Here is an 18,928-nt window from a genome sequence, read left to right on the forward strand (position 1 = left end):
GGGGATTTTGGGGGTGCTTATAAGACAGCCACAGGACCCTTGTGACCTCTATCCTTAGGATCGTCTCCCTTATCCTATTCTGTTCTCATCTAAAAATTGACTCCATTTGAAATTTTTCTCTTTGACACCAAAGTGCTCCTTTCAGTTGGGTTTAGGGGTTCAAACTGTCAGATAATTTTATTTCCAGGATTTAAAAGAGTTTGGAAATATGGAAAAGCCAATCCAACTTTGAGATCCTGCTCCAACTTTTGTAATATACAATCTATGACTGATCAGAGCATACTGACTGATCAGAGCATACAATATACAATCTATGCCTTATCAGAGCATGCCTCCTTTGTTTTCTGGTTTCCAGCAAATTGCATGGTTTGATCTTTAAGAAGAGCAGAGTCTCCTGAGGGTTTGCAATCTTCAGTCCAGAATTTGGCCATGGGGGTAGAGACGGCCTGGAATCACACAAGTTATTAATTGGCTTATGCCTCACCTTCTGTGCTTGCATGAAGCCAGGTGTAAGAACTGCAGGGCTGGCTACTGGGAAATGACCGGGTGTGCCTGTCTTTCAAATGAGCGCCCATCTGGGTGAGCAGACTGTTTTCAACAGCTCGATAGCAGCATCACAATTTTTCCATCTGTATTACCTTCGGCAGAGAAGAGTTGTGTATATAAAACAGAAACCAAAACCCTACAGATTCTTATTTTCTCTGTCTCCCAGATTAACTCAGAGATCTTTTTGCCCAAACTTAAATAAAGCCATGTTTAATAGTCATATAGTGTTTGTGTCACCGTGGAGGCCATGAATGACTCACAGAACACTTCCAGGGTAGAGAAATTTGCTTCTGGGAGAACCGATCAATTGTTGCCCTTGAGGTGCACCTTTCAGTAAAGATCTATCCAGTTCTTTATAATGCCAGGATTTACTCAATTTCTCTGGTATGCTCAGTTGAAGTAAATTCATAAATAAGAAATAGTATTTGATTTAATATGTCTAAAGCACAGCAAAAATACATGGGTCATTTTGTCCTTCTCAAATGAGAAGGTTGCAGTGGAAACCTTTCAGACAAGAGCAGAAATGACTTCTTAGTAGCACCTAAGGGTTCATTCCCCAAACAACCATCCAGCAGTTTGTATAAAACACTTAGCACAGTTCCTGGCATATTAAAAAAAATGCTTGATGGATTTCAACTAACAACAAGAAAGTAACAGCAGCAATATAATAAATGAAACCTGCCTAGCTGGAGAGGCCAACGAGAGAGGGAAAAATACAAGTGTGATTGTACTTCCTCACACAAAGTCTTCTGTGGTCTCATCCACTGCCTATGGGATATTATGCAAACTCCTTGGCATGGCCCTAGCTTCCTTCTATAGCTTCACCTCTTACCTGTCCAGTCTACTTCATTCCCCTACATTCTGACTACTCAGGATTTTTCACGCTTCCCTGCACACCCTTTACTCTGACATACGTTGAGACCTTCACAGCTTATTCTGCCTGGATAGTTTTTACTCCCTTCTCCTACTTATCTTACCTGACCCAGCTCAAATGTTGCATCTTCTTGAGTTCTTCCCAGTCCCCTTAGGCAAAGTTAGTCACTCCCAGTCTATACTTCCATAGTAATTTGGTTGTACCTCAAATGTGTCATGGTTGTATCTCAATCATGTCTGTTGCAATTTGCAGGTTAATGTCTTTTTCTCCTCCCTATGTCTCTCAGCTTCCAGGGGAAGTAAATATTATCAAATCCATCTGAATTCATCTGTGGCCATAAGACTGAATGAGTACTTGAGAGTACTGGTAATTAAGAATTTGAGGGTTGATTTCTCACTTGAACTTTGATTCCATCAAGTCTGTCTACTTATTCTAGATGACATAATTATAACTTAAGAGAGAGGAGGAGGAAATATTAGTATGGAGAGGACTGTATACTTCTGAGCTTATACAATCTATCTCTGATATATAGCAGGTGAAAGATGAGAATAAAGTTGACAGGGGAATACGGAGTCATTATACAACAAACATGTGATGAGCCAAAGCCATCCATCATGGCTGCTAGGAGGTGACATAAATGAAAGATGATACTGAGTAGATTATAAAGAGATTTTCATATATGAGGCCTCCGCAGGCTGCAAATTGGTTGAAGTACAGCTCCAAAAAGGAACACTCACCACTGTAGACTGAGCGGTGATCACCACCAAGGAACTGTCTGTGCAAGAATCCATTACGTGAATGAATTTGCTTACGATGAGGGCAAAAGTAACACGGTGACTAAGAGGGTGGGCTCAGAGTCAGCCTGCCTTGATTTCAGTCCTGACTCAGCCACTCACCAGCTATGGGCAACTTACATCACCTCTCTTGACTCAGTTTCCTCATCTGTAAAATAGGAATATTATTCACCTCTTAGGTTTGTTGTGAGGATTTAATGAGTTAACCCATGTGGAACAGTATTTAGCAAATAGTAAACATTTGATAAATGTCAGCACTTTATTACTTTACTCAGCATTGTCCAAGTCTTTCTCATTGCATTTATTTGTATACAGGCTAAAACTTGACCCTAACAGACTGAAATTGGGGAGGTGAAAACTAGGGAAATGGCTTACCTTGCCTCTGCTTCTCCAAGGAAAGCAGCTGAATGGGTAGGCATATGTGGGACCAGTCAAAATCAGGAGACAGAATTGGAATGAGGCACCATAGACAACCACAAGTATCATTAAAGGTGGAAAGCATAGCTGGCTACACAATTTTTCTTTTTTAGGAAATAACTGGTGTATGTAGATTTTTATTCCTTGGGGTGGAATGTATGTCTGTTTTACATTTGTATCGCAGACCACCATTCGTGGGAGAAATAAGGATAACAAAAATAATAAAGCCTCATTTTGTAAAACTTCATAATTTAAAATAGGCCTTGTTTTCTTGGGCCACTGGAAGTACATTGCTTTCCATAAAGGGTAGGTGGTCCCCACCTCCCCAGCTATATAAACAGCTCAAATAAGTTTGCAGCAATTTTTTAAAAACCCTTAAACTAAATATGAAGTGGTTTAAGTTAAACTAGGTTGTTTCTCGTCCATGGAGGACTGAAATAGAATGTTTGTTTCCACTTTAGAGAGTTTTACTTTTTCATTATTTCCTTCCCTAATTAGACTCTCTTAGCCATGCAAGTGGTCTCAGCTCACTTGTTAGGTATTATCGTTATTATAGCCCTCTTTCCTAACATGGGTCAACTTGGAAAAGAGAACACTTTAGGAATGGCATTGATGTTTTTTTTTTTTTGGGGGGGGAGGCCAACTTGAATTCATGTATCTTTCCATCTATTTAAGCCTCAAATAAGTGAACTGAAACAAATTTTAGTTTAATAGTCATCTTTACTTTAGGGTCTGGTCTTATTAGAAAGCACATACCAGTATGTAGCATGCACTTCATTACCATGCCCCTCCTCTGTGCCAGACCTACAAGGCAGTAGACCTAGTGGTGGAAACAGAGACAAGATGCTTTAAAATTTTTTTTACAAATGATCTCATAGCATGTGGAAGGATGCTATGGCCACTTATTTTTCCTTCACTACAGACTACTAGCCCACATCTGTGAAGAATCAAATAGCATGCCCCCGAGTGCAGCCACTGCCATCGTGTATGTTAAATCCTGTGCCCTCTGCCTTGTTTTTCTAACTAGCTGGAATATGCTGGCCAAGCACCAGGTCGTGTTCATTACATCCTCTCTGGGCTCAGAGTCATGGACACTTTTCAAGTAAAGAAGTGACACACATCTTGCCTAGGTTGCATTTCTGTGACATCCGGCAGGCCTACAAAAACACTTTCAGGAGGAAAAGGAAAAGAATGACAAAGGCAGCTGAGAACCACATTACTGTCCTCGTCCTGGCTGTTGAATAACATCCTGAGAAATGGGAGCTGGGTGGATGATTTACAACTTTAAATTACAAATCAAGACTAAAAAAAATCTGGGGGCCATTCTACAAGAGGAAGGACCTGTGACTTAAAAGCACAATTTCCCCACAGATGATAAACTTAGTTGAAACATTGGTAGGTTCAATGACTTTGGGGATATATTTTCTTAAGCCTTGGTTGGTGCCAGTGGCTGCTACTTAATGTTATAAAATTGTCATGAACTAGGGAAGGATTTTTTTCCAAAATGAAAATAGCTTTTATTTTTGTTTGTATTGTTTAAAAGGGTACATGTTAACTGTAAATAATATTAATAATAAACCTCTTACAAAGCATAAGGAAAACAAAGGCAAACTTTGAGTACATACAAAATATACTTTCAAATAAGAGTATTGATGTTGCATATCCTCTCTCCCTCAGTGATATAGGGTGGAGCTGCTGATTCTTTCTAACTGTAAGACCCAGTACTGGTGATGGGGACACGGAGGAGAGAAAGACATGGTCCCTGCCCTAGAGGATCTCACAACTGGGGATGAGGAAGATGTAAAGACAGATAATTGGAATTTAATTTGGTACTTGCTGTTACTGAATTTTGAACTGGATCAGCAAGGAAGAAACTAACCCCATGTGGGGGAGTTTGAGGAGTGCATTATAAGTTTGGCTTGTAAGATGATAGGGTTAGGTCAGGGGAAGAGGAGGCAGGTATCCATGGGGAAGTCACCGCATTCAATGACAGTCAGCTGGGAAAAGGCCGTGAGTCTTCTAGAAACCATGAAGGATTTCAAGTGCTTGGAGCATAGGATGAATAATGGAGGGGAGGGAGAGAGATGCGGCTGGACAGTGGGCTGGGGTCAGATTATGAAAATTCTGTATTGATTAGCAGATACTTCCTGTTTTCTTCCTTCTCTCAGCTGATTCTAGGAACAGTACTTTATTTCCCTTCATCATGCGGATGAGTAAATGTAATCCTATGTACCTTGGCATTCCCAAGAAACTAAAGAGCTGGTGAAAGGACAAACAGTTCCCAAAATACTTGCAAATGTAGAGTAGTAAATAATGGTTACAAAAGTTACATGTTGCAAAAATTTTCAACAATGTCTTGTAATTATTGTAATTTGGGCCAACTGACCAAATCCACAGAAGACCTGCAGTTCCCTGTGAGCTGGGACAGTTTGACAAGTCCCATAACATGGCTGCACATAGAAGGAGTGTCTGCAAGACCAGGATCAAACTCCAGAAATCGGCAGCCTGGTCCCCACAGACTTGATCTTCCACCTTCCAGAGGAGGGCGATCTGACTTTCCTACACTGGTGTCTGTGAGGGAAGTAGGTGCCTGCCTCAAGAAAGGCAGGAAGCCACCACTTAGTAAGTGCCCTTTCTAGCCATGAGCCTAACAAGTGAACAAATCTCAGATTCACCAGAAAGGACAACTGGGCATTGGCAGCAGGTGAGTTGAAGAGGACGAAGCAGTTGCTAATTCCAGCTCAAATCCTGCTGCTCTTTTAAGATGATAGCAGGTCCTTGCCTTGCCGGTAGTCCTCAGACTGAAATCGCTTGACTTCCAACTATTTCCAACAGCCAGTATTTGCATTTCTTTGCCTTTGGCTTCCCCAATTTCACAAGCCATTCTGCTAACACACATGGCATATGCATATGTGAGGAATGAATGCTGTCCCATGGCATCCTACAACCAGTGATGGGAGTTGGTGTTTTGTAAACTTCCAAAACTCCTTTACCCCTCAAATGAAATAAACTCTCCCTAGAATTTCCCAGGCTTCTTTTTGAGCCGTTTCCCTTCTTTTCTCACTCTTCTATTCCCCTATTGGTTTCCTGAAGTTTTCAGGAAAATAAATGATTTGCACTTAAATCATCTCAGGGTCTGTCTGTTTCTGGGAACCCCAATCCAAGACAAAGACATTTCTAGGACTTTCCCAAGCCATTGCAATCTGCCCTGCTGTGAATATTTGAGAACGTACATCTATAACACAGAGTTTAGCATCTGATGGTTTTCTGGTTGCATTTGCTTTTCATTTATTTAGTGCATGAATACACACACTCCCAACCCACCATAAGCACTCTGAAGGACGGAACCATACCTTACACCTCCTCGTGGCCCTGGCACAACCCCCCTCAAGTAATTAGTTTATAGCAGGTGGCTCACTGGTACTTGCCAACTAACTGTTCCATAGAGACTGGGACTTGGCTGACCATCAGTGTCTTGTACTAGTAGATGGCATCTGATGACATGGCAGGTTGTGTTTGAGGAGGCCAGGAAAACTACAGACATTGGGTTCCAGTCAACAGTTATGGATACTGGTTTTTCAGGATGTGTCAGTCTCCATCCCATGTGGTCCCCAAAGTGTCCGGACCAGCTCATTGAGTGTTACTCAGAAACTTAAATCAGAATCCATAATTTAACAAGATGCCCAGGTGGTGTGTATGCACATGAAAGTGTAAGCAGTACTGCTCCTGAGGATCCAGGCCCTACAGGATTTATCTGCTATAGAACCTGAGGGAGTCTAGACATGTCCACATGTATACATACATGCTTGACACACACACAGCTATACCCAATTTTCTTTGCAAGAACCACTTGATTTTATGTAAATAATCAGTAACCTTTAACAGTCATAATCTTTGACAATGTCAGTATATACATGAAGTCAGGAAATATCATGCATTACCTACAATACAGTTTATGAATATTTATCACACACCTGCTGTATGCAAGGCACTGTATGCAAGTGCAAAGTTAAATAAAATCCAATCCCTCTGCTATAAAAAGGAGCTTTTTTATTCACTTAGAAATGATCCTTTACTCACTTGAGCCCAGGAGTTCAAGGCAGTGAGCTATGATTGTGCCACTATATTCCAGTAGCACAATAAAATAAAAGAAAAAAAATGATCCTTTAATAGGCAAAAATTGTGATGCATTGACACTTTTGTGTAATATTCTTAGAATTCCTCACTCCATCCCCACTCCTGCATAAAGGGAGAGGGTGTTCCTAAATAATGGTTTACACGGAATATCATAGGTGGATATATACAAGTCTTTCGTATAGCTTAAGTTCTTGTTTTTATTTTTTAATGTTATTTGATTTTTTTGTAGCTCAAGCAGGATCTGAAAGCATTCCCAGAACTCCCTATAGGATTTGACACAGAGGTATTATCACTATGATGTAAAATTGTGTAACAATTGTACTCTCAAAATATATGAAGAGAGTACTTGAAAGTAGATAAATTTTGTTGCAAAGACATGACTAACTATACTGTCTTGGAATTATATTTACATTTCAGCCTTCTTCATTATTTATCAAAAAAGTTAAGCCTGAATTTATTTTATGGTGAATAGGGCTTAGGAACTTGGTAGTGGTTTACATGAACTGAGCTGAAGCCCTCTAAGAAAATATGCATCTAACAGTTGGCTTAGCAGCAATACACTATGACACTAAAATGTTCACAAGTATAGATCATAATATTAACCAGAATGGTTGCTGTTATCTACGTGTATTCATGTAGATAACATGTAAGAAATTACACCGAGAGGGTATCTTGACATCAGTTTATTTCTTGCTAAGTAGTAAAGTAAATGAAGAACTATTTGTTGCTTTTTAAGATTAATAAATATGAGATAAATAGAAAATAGATGTTTCCAGAACTGTTGATGAGTAAATGAAAGTGGTCTGGGTAATGTTTCCCTATCTACCTTCAGTGCAGTATAGATCCTATAGAGGTCTAAACATCTAACAATTCACTCAGAAAAGTAGAAAATAAACCTTTCTAACCATCTTGCTTCATTGAAATCTTTATTTACTCTGCATGGTTGATTTTTTTAATCTCTGGATTAGACTAAACTCCTACTCCTGTCTACATTCTCTCCAGCTCTTCCTTCTGCTGCTTTGTGCTTTAAGAGGGCAAACTTCCTTCAGCTGTAGGCAGCATTCTCCCACAATAAGGGTTCCTATCTCATTCAAATCTTCGTTTCTTCATCCAGAAGAGTTTCCAGAGCCCACCTTCTCCATGACAGCTACACATTTCTAAAGCACTGTTTGTCTACCAACTCCTCCTTCTTGACTAGTAAATACAGAATAAAGGTGGGGGGTAAGAGAGTGATAGAGGGGCAACAGCAAAAGTTACAAATATTCCCTGAAGGAAACAATTCTACCTTCCCTCATCTTATGGAGTGAGAATAACCTCAAAGGCAAAATGCATGGATTTGAGCATCCCATACAATATACATAATAGGCACTGTAGATACAGTGAGGTGACTCTTCTGTTCTTCTATTGAAAAATGGCAAGATTAAACCATCGTTAAGATCTCAACATAACCCTATCTAAAAGTCCTAGACCATTTTATTCTATTTCCACCATTTACATAAAGGGGAGCTCACAAATGAGTGGAAACAAATTTGGAAACTGATGGTTTTCTCCAGGCAAGCATATTTCAGACTTTTTCTTTTGCAGACATCCTAACTAGGGGTATCTTCACAACCCCACTCTATTAACTGAAATTTGTTTCCATTCATTTATTCACTTGTTCATTCTCTGCTTACTTCTAGAAAGCAATTAAGGCAGTTCATAAGGAAATCACAGTTGCTGTGAAACCAAAAATAAAAATTAACTCAAGGAAAAATCCTTGAACTAAAAAAAGGAGTGTTGGAAAGATTGGTGGGTAACGTACCAGAGAAATTATTACTACATCAAACTTTCCCTAGCTAAGGAAATCACCAATCCAAGGCAAGGTTTACACTTTTGCAAAATGCATTTTTCCATTTTATTCTTCTCTATAAGTAATGAAATATACCCAAATCTTTCTGTCTAACCTGTATTTTGAGTGTTACATCTCAACTACCATGAATAAAACATCCTGGCTATTTGTTTTGAAAATAAGTAGGTGCAAAGAAAAATAGGCACCTTGCATCTAATTATCTAATGAGTAAATTATGTCATGTAATGAGTAAATTATGGAAAGTTCAATTGTAGCTGATGTGTGGTTCAACTGAGTTAAATCTTACCATATTGTTCCTTTTTCTAATGAGCTAAAAGCATATACTTTTTTCCTGGCAAAAAGTTCAAATACAATCAGCCTCTCTCTTTTTATTTCTATTTTCTTTCTTTTTGGACCCATAATAAGCATCATTCTTCAAAATGATTTCCATGATTGGGCCAGAAGGCCTGTAGTTACTTTTCTCTTTCACTCAGAGATTGCACCTCATTTACTAAACAGATATTGTGTAATTAAAGATGGGCTGTTTCTTTGAGTTCTCTAGAAATTTTTCAATTCTAAAGTCCCCAGTGGTCTTTCAAAAAGTTCGTTTGATTGAAGCAAAAGCAATAGTGGAGCCATTGTTCAGGATAATCAGTGAGAGGTCATTTACATGAGGGGACTATGGCATGGTGGGAGAAGAAAATGTGGCTCAGTATAATTCATTCTGGGTCCCTTGAGCCCACACAAAAGATTTACCTTTAAGAGGCTAAGTTCCCAAGCCCCTAGTTTTTAGAGAGTAAATCCAAACTATAGAACCTCTAAATCTTTTATCAATTCATAAAATAATACTATGTTTGAAGCTAAAATTAGACTTCTATAAGCTTTAAGATTCTGTAATTATTTGGGGGTCAATGCAACAAAAAATGCTGGAAAATAAACTCTTAGCACACATGGAGGGGGATTTGGGTTTTTAAACACAGACATGGCCACATTGAATGCTATTTGGGGAAAAATAATTTGAAATTGAAAAAAACTTATTTGACAGCAGACCATGTCAAGTTCTCTGCCCTTTAAAAAATTCAAACTAAAGACATAATTTATTATCTCAAATAGCATAGCATAAAGTTAAGCCACCTCTCATATCCTCTGATTTCTATTTTAAATCCTAAGTCAATTTCATTCAAACATCTTTTTGGGAAAGATGTACTACGTTCCACACTTAACCTTAGCCATAATTGTTTTATAATTAAAAAATTATACCTTGCTTTTTTTCTCAAGGGTGGGGTTTACTTTAGCATTCTGTGCAAAATGCATAGACCTGAACTAAATCCAACTTATCCTTAATTTTTAACATGTTACAAAATTTAAGATTCGTATAAAACAAAGAATACATCTGTTTTCATCAGCTGTTTTTTCACTTTTATTACTGGGATTTATTTTAAAAAATTGTTTTGCCCAGACAGCTTTGTTTTACTAAGCATGATTTATTACTCTCCCATGAGCCCACATAAACTGTGTGTTCCTGAATCAAAAATAATGAAGAATGGAAACTTATTCCTTTTACAATTGACTAAATGATCATTTAAAATATGTAAATATGTTTAAATTCTAATAGGGTTTTTTTATCAATGGGTAGAAAAATATATTCAATTACCCCAAGCTGATATACAGAAAAATTGAGACACAATCAAAAGATAAAAGAAAGAATTGAAGAAAGTGACTTTTGTAATGCTATTCTAAAAATTAGCTCAAAGTTGGAGAATTATCTACCTAAGAAAGAGATTAACAAGGTTTTTATTTATTTATTTTCTGCTTTGTTCCACAAAAAAAATTTCAGGCAGCTTTCCTCTTGATGTTCTGTTAAAAGATTATTGACTCTTAGCTTTTGAATATGATTAACATTTGATGTCTACTTTCTTGGCAAGCATTTTACATGTATTTTATGCTAATATTTTAAGGCTAAAAGGGCATTTTCTTGTCTGCATGGCATAATTTTTAAAGAATGAAATTTATTAATTGTAAAAATACCTTGGAATTTAAAGATTACTAGATAGCTTGACCTTTACTGGCTTCCGTACTTCAATAACAGCAACTTTTTTGAAGAATTGAAAAGACTGTAATATTTTTACTTCAGAAATAGGAAAAGATTGAAAAAGACTGAGGAATAATTACAAAGAGAAAACGATATAGGTATCTAGATATCTAAAATAATGAGCTAAATTTGGGTTCAGGTCACAAAGAAAAGTTTAAGTTGTATAGTGTTTTGATGTAATCATGTAACTGCTTTTAAAGGAGAAATTGGCTTTCTTGGTGAAATGTTGAGGATATTTCAATTCTAGGTAAAGTTTTTTGCAAGTTACCAAAACACTGGCTCACATTTGCTTATATTGAGTTGGTTTGGGGGTCTTGGACATTTCTAGAACTTCCCAACCATTATCAATTCTCAATATAAATTAACTGGGAAAAATTAAAGGGCTATATAGTTTCTAAAATGGCTTGTTTTCATTTTTGTTATAATTCAAATATATCTGCATTCATGTTTAAGATTTTTGATACTCAAGTAATAATAACTAATGTTGATTTAACATTTCTGTATGCCAGGCATTTTTTAACTCACTGAAGTCTCATAATCTATGATGGTCAGTATTAGGTGTCAACTTGACTGGATTGAGGGATGCCTAGATGGCTGGTAAAGTATTGTTTTTGGGTGTGTTGCTCTGGCCCATTTGTCGAGTAACCTGAAAGGCAGGTAGTTTTGAGTGGGGCCCAGACTAGAAGTCTCTGCAACAGGTCTAAGCTACTGTGCAAGCTGCTGTACCTCTTGGGCCATGACTCAGCAAATCTAGTGGTGCATGAGGTATCAGTGGTAGATAGGGATGCTGTCGGGAGCCTTTGTCAGGTCCTCATAGGTGAATCATATTTGAGCCCGCCCTTTAGGATTCTAGAGCAAGGCCCTATCATCTTCTGTAGATAACTCCTTTTTTTTTTTCTTTGAGACAGGGTCTCACTCTTGCCAGGCTGGAGTGCAGTGGCGTGATCTTGGCTCACTGCAACCTCCACCTCCCAGGTTCAAACAATTCTTCTGCCTCAGCCCCCTAAGTAGCTGGGACTACAGGTGCACACCACCATGCCCAGCTAATTTTTGTATTTTTAGTAGAGATGGTGTTTCACCATGTTGGCCAGGATAGTCTCGATCTCCTGACCTCGTGATCCACCCACCTTGGCCTCCCAAAGTGCTGGGATTACAGGCTTGAGCCACCACTCCTCGTCAATAACTCTTTTTGAGAGACAGCTTTGGCCTGCTAGTGGGCCTTGGTAGAAACTGAATATTTGACTACAGGTCACCAAGTTTGTATGTGACCTGAACTGCCTGTCATGAACTGGGTGCTTTCTGACCCATCACGACAAAATTGGGCGTGCACTGCAGTATTCCATCATCAAAGAGAAGTGGTATATACATGATCAGGGTTGAGCAGGTTGTGAGAACACAAATAAGTTACATGAAGAAGTAGCTTAAATGCCCATGGTCTCCACTCCTGCTACCCTGCCTTCTGTCTCCCAGCCTGTACCTATGGCCTTATGGGGAGTTTCCTGTGATCGGTTGACAGAGGAAGAGACGAGGGCATGGTTTACAAATGGCTCTGCATGATATGCGGAACCAACCAAAAGTAGACAGCTGCAGCACTATAGGACCTCTCTGGGACATGCCTAAAGGACAGTGGTAAAGGAAAATCTTCCCAGTGGGGAGAACTTCAAGCAATGCATGTGGTTGTGCACTTTGCTTAGAAGAAGATGTAGCCAGACATGCAGGTATATACATGGGTTGTAGCCAATGGTTTGGCTGGATGGTCAGGGACTTGGAAGGGATATGATTAGAAAATTTGTGACACAGAACAATAGACAAGCAGAGAGCCAAATCATGAATGAAGTCCCATTAACAATTGCTACAAAGAGAATAAAATACCTAGGAATACAGTTAACAAGGGAAGTGAAAGGCCTCTTCAAAGAGAACTACAAACCACTGTTCAAGGAAATCAGAGAGGACACAAACAAATGAAAAACACATTCCATTCTCATTGATAGGAAGAATCAATATCGTGAAAACGGCCATACTGCCTATAGATTCAATGCTATTCCCACTAAACTACCATTAACATTCTTCACAGAATTAGAAAAAACTACTTTAAAATTCATATGGAACCAAAAAAGAGCCCGTATAGCCAAGACATTCCTAAACAAAAAGAATAAAGCTGGAGGAATCACGCTATCCAACTTCAAACTGTACTACAAGACTACAGTAACAGACACATAGACCAATGGAACAGAATAGAGATCTCAGAAATAAGACCACACATCTACAACCATCTGACCTTCAACAAACCTGACAAAAAGCAAGCAATGGGGAAAGGATTCCCTATTTAATAAATGGTGCTGGGAGAAGTAGCTAGCCATATGTAGAAAATTGAAACTGGATCCTTTCCTTATACAAAAATTAACTCAAGATGGATTAAAGACTTAAATGTAAAACCCAAAATGATCAAAACCCTAGAAGAAAATCTAGGTAATATCATTCAGGACATAGTCATGGGCAAAGATTTCATGATAAAAATGTCAAAAGCAATTGCAACAAAAGCAAAAATTGACAAATGGGATCTAATTAAAGAGCTTCTGCACAGAAAAATAAACTATCATCAGAGTGAACAGATAATCTACAGAATGGGAGAAGATTTTTGCAATCTATCCATCTGACAAAAGTCTAATACCTAGAATCTACAAGGAACTTAAACAAATTTACAAGAAAAAAACAAACAACCCAATTAAAAAGTGGACAAAGAACATGAATAGCCACTTCTCAAAAGAAGACATACATGTGATCAACAAACATAAGAAAAAAAGCTCAATATCACTGATCATTAAAGAAATGCAAATCAAAACCACAATGAGATATCATCTCACACCAGTCAGAATGGCAATTATTAAAAAGTCAAGAAACAATAGATGCTGGCAAGGCCATGGAGAAATAGGAATGCTTTTACACTATTGGTGGGAATGTAAATTAGTTTACCCATTGTAGAAGACAGTGTGGCAATTCCTTAAAGACCTAGGAGGCAGAAATACTATTTGACCCAGCAATCTCATTACTGGGTACATACACAAAGGAATATAAATCATTCTGTTGTAAAGATACATGCACTAGTATGTTCACTGCAGCACTATTCACAATAGCAAAGACATGGAATCAACACAAATGCCCATCAATGATGGACTGGATAAAGAAAATGTGGTACATATACACCATGGAATATTACACAGCCATAAAAAGGAATGAGATCATGTCCTTTGCAGGAACATGGATGGAGCTGGAAGCCATTATCCTCAGCAAACTAAAACAGGAACAGAAAATCAAACACCACATGTTCTCACTTAAAAGTGGGAGCTGAACAATGAGAACACATGAACACAGGGTGGGGAACAACACACACTGGAGCCTGCAGCGAGGGTGGGGCAAGGGAAATCATCAGGAAGAATAGATAATGCATGCAGGGCTTAATACTTAGTGATGGGGTGATAGGTGCAGCCAAACACTATGGCACACATTTACCTATGTAACAAACCTGCATATCCTGCACATGTATCCCAGGAGTTAAAATACAATTAAATTAAAAAGAAAAGAAAATTGGTGACACAGAGAAGGAAACAACAAACACTGGGGTCTACTCGAGGCAGGAGGGTGGGAAGAGGGAGAGGAGCGGAAAAGATAACTATTGGGTACTGGGCTTAATACCTGGGTGATGAAATAATATGTACAACAAACCCCCATGATATATGTTTACCTATATAACAAACCTTCACTTGCACCCCCAAACCTAAAATAAAAGTTTAAAAAAATAGAAAATTGGTGACAAAGAAATTTTTGGGAAGAGATATGTGGATGGACCTCTCTGAGTGGTCAAAAACTGTGAAGATATTTGTGTCCCCTGTGTACACTCAGCAAAGGGTGACCTTGACGAGGAGGATTTTAATAATCAAGTGGATATGATGCCCCACTCTGTTGACACCATTCAGGCTCTTTCCCCAACCACTCCTGTCATCACACAATGGGCTTATGAACACAGTGGCCATGGTGTCAGAGAAGGAGGTTATTCATGGGCTCAGCAACATGGACTTCCACTCACAAAGGCTGATCTGGCTACTGCCATCGCTGACTGCCCAATCTGCCAGCAGCAGAGACCAGCAATGAGCCCTCTATATGGCACTATTCCTTGGGGTGTTCAGCCAGCTACCTGTGGCAGGTTAATTACATTGGACCACTTCCATTATTGAAGGGACAGGGTTTGTTCTTACTGGAGTACTCTTACTCAGGATATGGATTTGCCTTTCCTACATGCAATTCTTCTGCCAAGACTACCATCCATGGACTTGCAGAACTGCCTTGTTGACTGCCATGGTATTACACATAGCATTGCTTTTGACCAAGGAACTCACTCTACAGACAGAAATGCAGCAATGCATTCATGATCGTGGTATTCACTGGTCTTACCATGCTCCCCTTGATCCTGAAGCAGCTGGCTTGAGAGAACAATAGAATGGCTATTTGAAGTCATAATTACAATGCCAACCAGGTGACAATACTTTGCAGGGTTGGGGAAAAGTTCTTCAGAAGGCTGTATATGCTTTGAATCAGCATCTAGTATATGGTACCGTTTCTCCCATAGGTAGGATTCACAGGTCCAGGAATCAACGGGTGGAAGTAGAAGGGACACCACTCACCATTACCCCTAGTGAGCCACTAGCAACATTTTTGCTTCATATTCCCATGACATTATGTTCTGCTGGCTTAGAGGCCTTAGTTTCAGGGTGAGATATGCTGCTCTCAAGATAGTAAGTACTCACGAGATCTGGTTGTTTAAGTGTGTGGCACCTTCCCACCCTTTTTCTGCTTTCACCATGTGATCTGCCTACTCCTGCTTTGCCTTCTGCCATAAGTAAAACTCCCTGAGGCTTCCCACAGAAGCAGATTGCAGAACTATGCTTCAGGAACAGTCTGCAGAACCATGAACCAATTAAACCTCTTTTCTTATAAATTGCCCAGTCTCAAGTATTATTTATAGCAATGCAAGAATGGACTAACACATGACTCCTCTATGAGACAGATACCGTGATTAACCCCTTTTAATAAACTGAGCCATGCAAGGTTAAATAACTTGCCCAAGGTCCATGTCTGGTTAGCTACAGTGCCAGATTCAAACTTAGGAAAAAGCTTCTGAACCCACTTTATAAACAACTATATTATTGCACTTGCCTTCTCAGACAAATAAGGCACAGCTAGGAAGGCTTTACATGGTACTACTACCTTTTCATTCCTCGAAGGTAAAATTTGCTATGTTAATGTTTATCCAAAGAAAATCTTTCACATGTATTGACATTTAGAACAGTCGACACTTTCCTTGCTAGTCCCTTACCCATCAATTCTACTTTGCATGCAGTAAGAAAGCTTCTTGAAACCCAAATGCCTGATAATATCTCTGGGGTGGAGAAACTTAACCCATCGCTCAGACAGACCAGCTGAATCCAACAGAAAGGTGGTGCTAGCAGGGTTTTAATAGCTTTGTCTCAGTTGTTGTTCTGGATTTTCTAAAGTGGTTATAAACCCACCAGCCAATGAGAGTATTTGAGATTTTATTTTAAGGCTTAGTATCTCAAGCTCTGAACAGACAACAAAACTGGAGGTAACAAAAGTCTTCCAATAGAATAGGAAAAACAATCATATACCTGCAGTATATGGAAATTTACCTCCTCCAGAGTGATGACCACAACATGGCACATGGATACATATGTAACAAACCTGCACATTGTGCACATGTACCCTAAAACCTAAAGTATAATAATAATAAAAAAAAGAAAAAGGAAGAAAAAAATGGCTTTTAAAACCTGATATTGGTTTCTCTGCAAGGGAAGTATGAAGAAGAAGAAGAAAGAGAGATGGGGTAGGAAGGGGCTCACAGATGCTGCCAATGTTATCGATAATTTCCTGTTATGGTACATATATTTATATATATTATTTCATATGTAGCATATATTCCATAATGTCAAAGAAAAATACAGTCATTGAATATTTGCTATGTGCCAAATAGTATACCTGATATTGAAAAGAATAATCTTTATAATAAAACATTCAGGCTGTACTAAGTAACTTATTTTTAAATTCATTGATATTTCTGGCATCATCAGATCATATTAAAAATAATACTAATAATAATTCGTTGATAGCATTGTTTTATCACCTACTCTATGCTAGATACTTTACAACTATTTTTTCATTGTTCCTCACAACATCATGACGGAGTTGTGTCAGCTAAGATGAATTTGGTAATAGCATATGCAACTAAAGCTGATTCAGAAGAAAAATATATATTATCTCCTATAACAAGAAGCCTGGAAAACATGGTGGGTCCCAGGTTTGTTCAGAAGTTCCACAACATCATCAAGAACCCTTGATAAGCTTCTTTCCATTCTCTCTCTACCATCATCAGTAGATTTGAATTGGCCCCATAAACATACCCCTCACACTTGCAAAGATAGCTGCCCAGATCCAGGTAGTGCATATAGGTACAACAATGTCTGGTTAAGGAACAGGGATGTGTTCTTCCATCTCTTTTTATCTGGGAGGAAAACATTTTTCAGTAGTCTTCTACCCCAGAAAACTTCACATCAGGTCCAGTTGCCCAGGATTAAATCACATACCCAAGCCCTAGTTTAAAAGGAGCCTGAGAAATAGAATAGCTATTTTCACTTTATAGCAGGCTGGGGGTTATACCAATAAGAAAGAAGGGGATAGGGTGAGATACGATTAGCGATAGGCAATCAAAAGTATCTGCCGCCGAACTGTTAGCTCCAATCTACAGATGAAGCTTAGGCTCAAAGTGGTTAAATAAGATGCTGTGCCTTTTAAATGCACCATTTAGACCAAGCTTGTCCAATCCACAGCCTGTAGGCCACATGAGGCCCAGGACAGCTTTGAATGCAGCCTATCACAAATTCATAAACTTTCTTAAAACATTATGAGAATTATTTGTGATTTGTTTTTTTAGCTCATCAGCTATTATTAGTGTTAGTGTAGTTTGTGTGTGGCCCAAGACAATTCTTCTTCCGATGTGGCCCAGGGAAGCCAAATGATTGTACACCCTTGATGTAGACCATTGATATAGTTTGGCTATGTCACTGCCGAAATCTCATATTGAATTCCCACATGTTGTGGGAGGGACCCGGTGGGAGGTAATTGAATCATGGGGGCATATCTTTCCCATGCTGTTCTCGTGATAGTGAATAAGTCTTATGAGATCTGATGGTTTTAAAAAGAGGAATTCCCCTACATATGTGCTCTCTCTTTGCCTGCTGCCATCCATGTAAGACATGACTTGCTCCTTCTGCCATGATTGTGAAAATGGACTAATACAACCATTTACATTCAAGGTTGATATTGATATATGAGGTTTTGATACTATCATGAAGTTGTTAGCTGGTTGCTTTGTAGTTTCCATTGTGTGACTGCAGGCTATGTATTTAAGTGTGTTTTTGTTTTATTATTTACGAGGTATCATTCTTTCGTTTCATGTTTAGAACTCCCTTAAGGATCTCTTCTAAGGCTGATCTAGTGTTAACAAATTCTCTTACAGCTTCCTTGTCTGGACAATATTTTATTTCTCTTTCATTTATGAAGCTTTAGTATGGTGGGGTATGAAATTCTTTGTTGAAATTTCTTTTCTTTAAGAGTGCTAAGAGGGTGGAGCCAAGATGGCCGAATAGGAGCAGCTCCGGTCTACAGCTCCCAGCCTGAGCGACACAGAAGACGGGTGATTTCTGCATTTCTGCTTGAGGTACCAGTTTCATCTCACTAGGGAGTGCCAAACAGTGGGTGCAGGACAGTCAGTGAAGCGCACTGTGCACGAGCCGAAGCAGGGCGAGGCATTGCCTCACTCGGGAAGTGCAAGGGGTCAAGGAGATCCCTTTCCTAGTCAAAGAAAGGGGTAACAGACGGCACCTGGAAAATCGGGTCAGTCCCACCCTAATACTGCGCTTTTCCAACGGGCCTGGAAAACGGCACACCAGGAGATTGTGTCCCGCACCTGGCTCAGAGGGTCCTATGCCCACGGAGTCTCGATTGCTAGCACAGCAGTCTGAGATCAAACTGCAAGGCAGCAGCGAGGCTGGGGGAGGGGCGTCCGCCATTGCCCGAGCTTGCTTAGGTAAACAAAGCAGCCAGGAAGCTCGAACTGGGTGGAGCCCACCACAGCTCAAGGAGGCCTGCCTGCCTCTGTAGGCTCCACCTCT

The 18,928-nt window shown here is 39.2% G+C and overlaps 1 protein-coding gene across 1 annotated transcript in view; it reads left to right on the top strand.

Annotated features, from left to right (window-relative positions):
* Positions 1-18,450, top strand: part of VEPH1 (ventricular zone expressed PH domain containing 1) — a 111,564-nt gene extending 93,114 nt beyond the window's left edge. Inside the window, exon 6 of the mRNA XM_032146530.2 lies at positions 18,369-18,450. Within this exon, the coding sequence (XP_032002421.2) occupies positions 18,369-18,434 (66 nt within the window). The 3' untranslated portion in view covers positions 18,435-18,450. The remainder of the gene's footprint in view (positions 1-18,368) is intronic.
* Positions 18,451-18,928: the final 478 nt, after the last annotated feature.

The sequence above is a fragment of the Hylobates moloch genome, unplaced genomic scaffold (assembly GCF_009828535.3).
Source record: "Hylobates moloch isolate HMO894 unplaced genomic scaffold, HMol_V3 SCAFFOLD_36, whole genome shotgun sequence".
Classification (NCBI taxonomy): Eukaryota; Metazoa; Chordata; class Mammalia; order Primates; family Hylobatidae; genus Hylobates; species Hylobates moloch.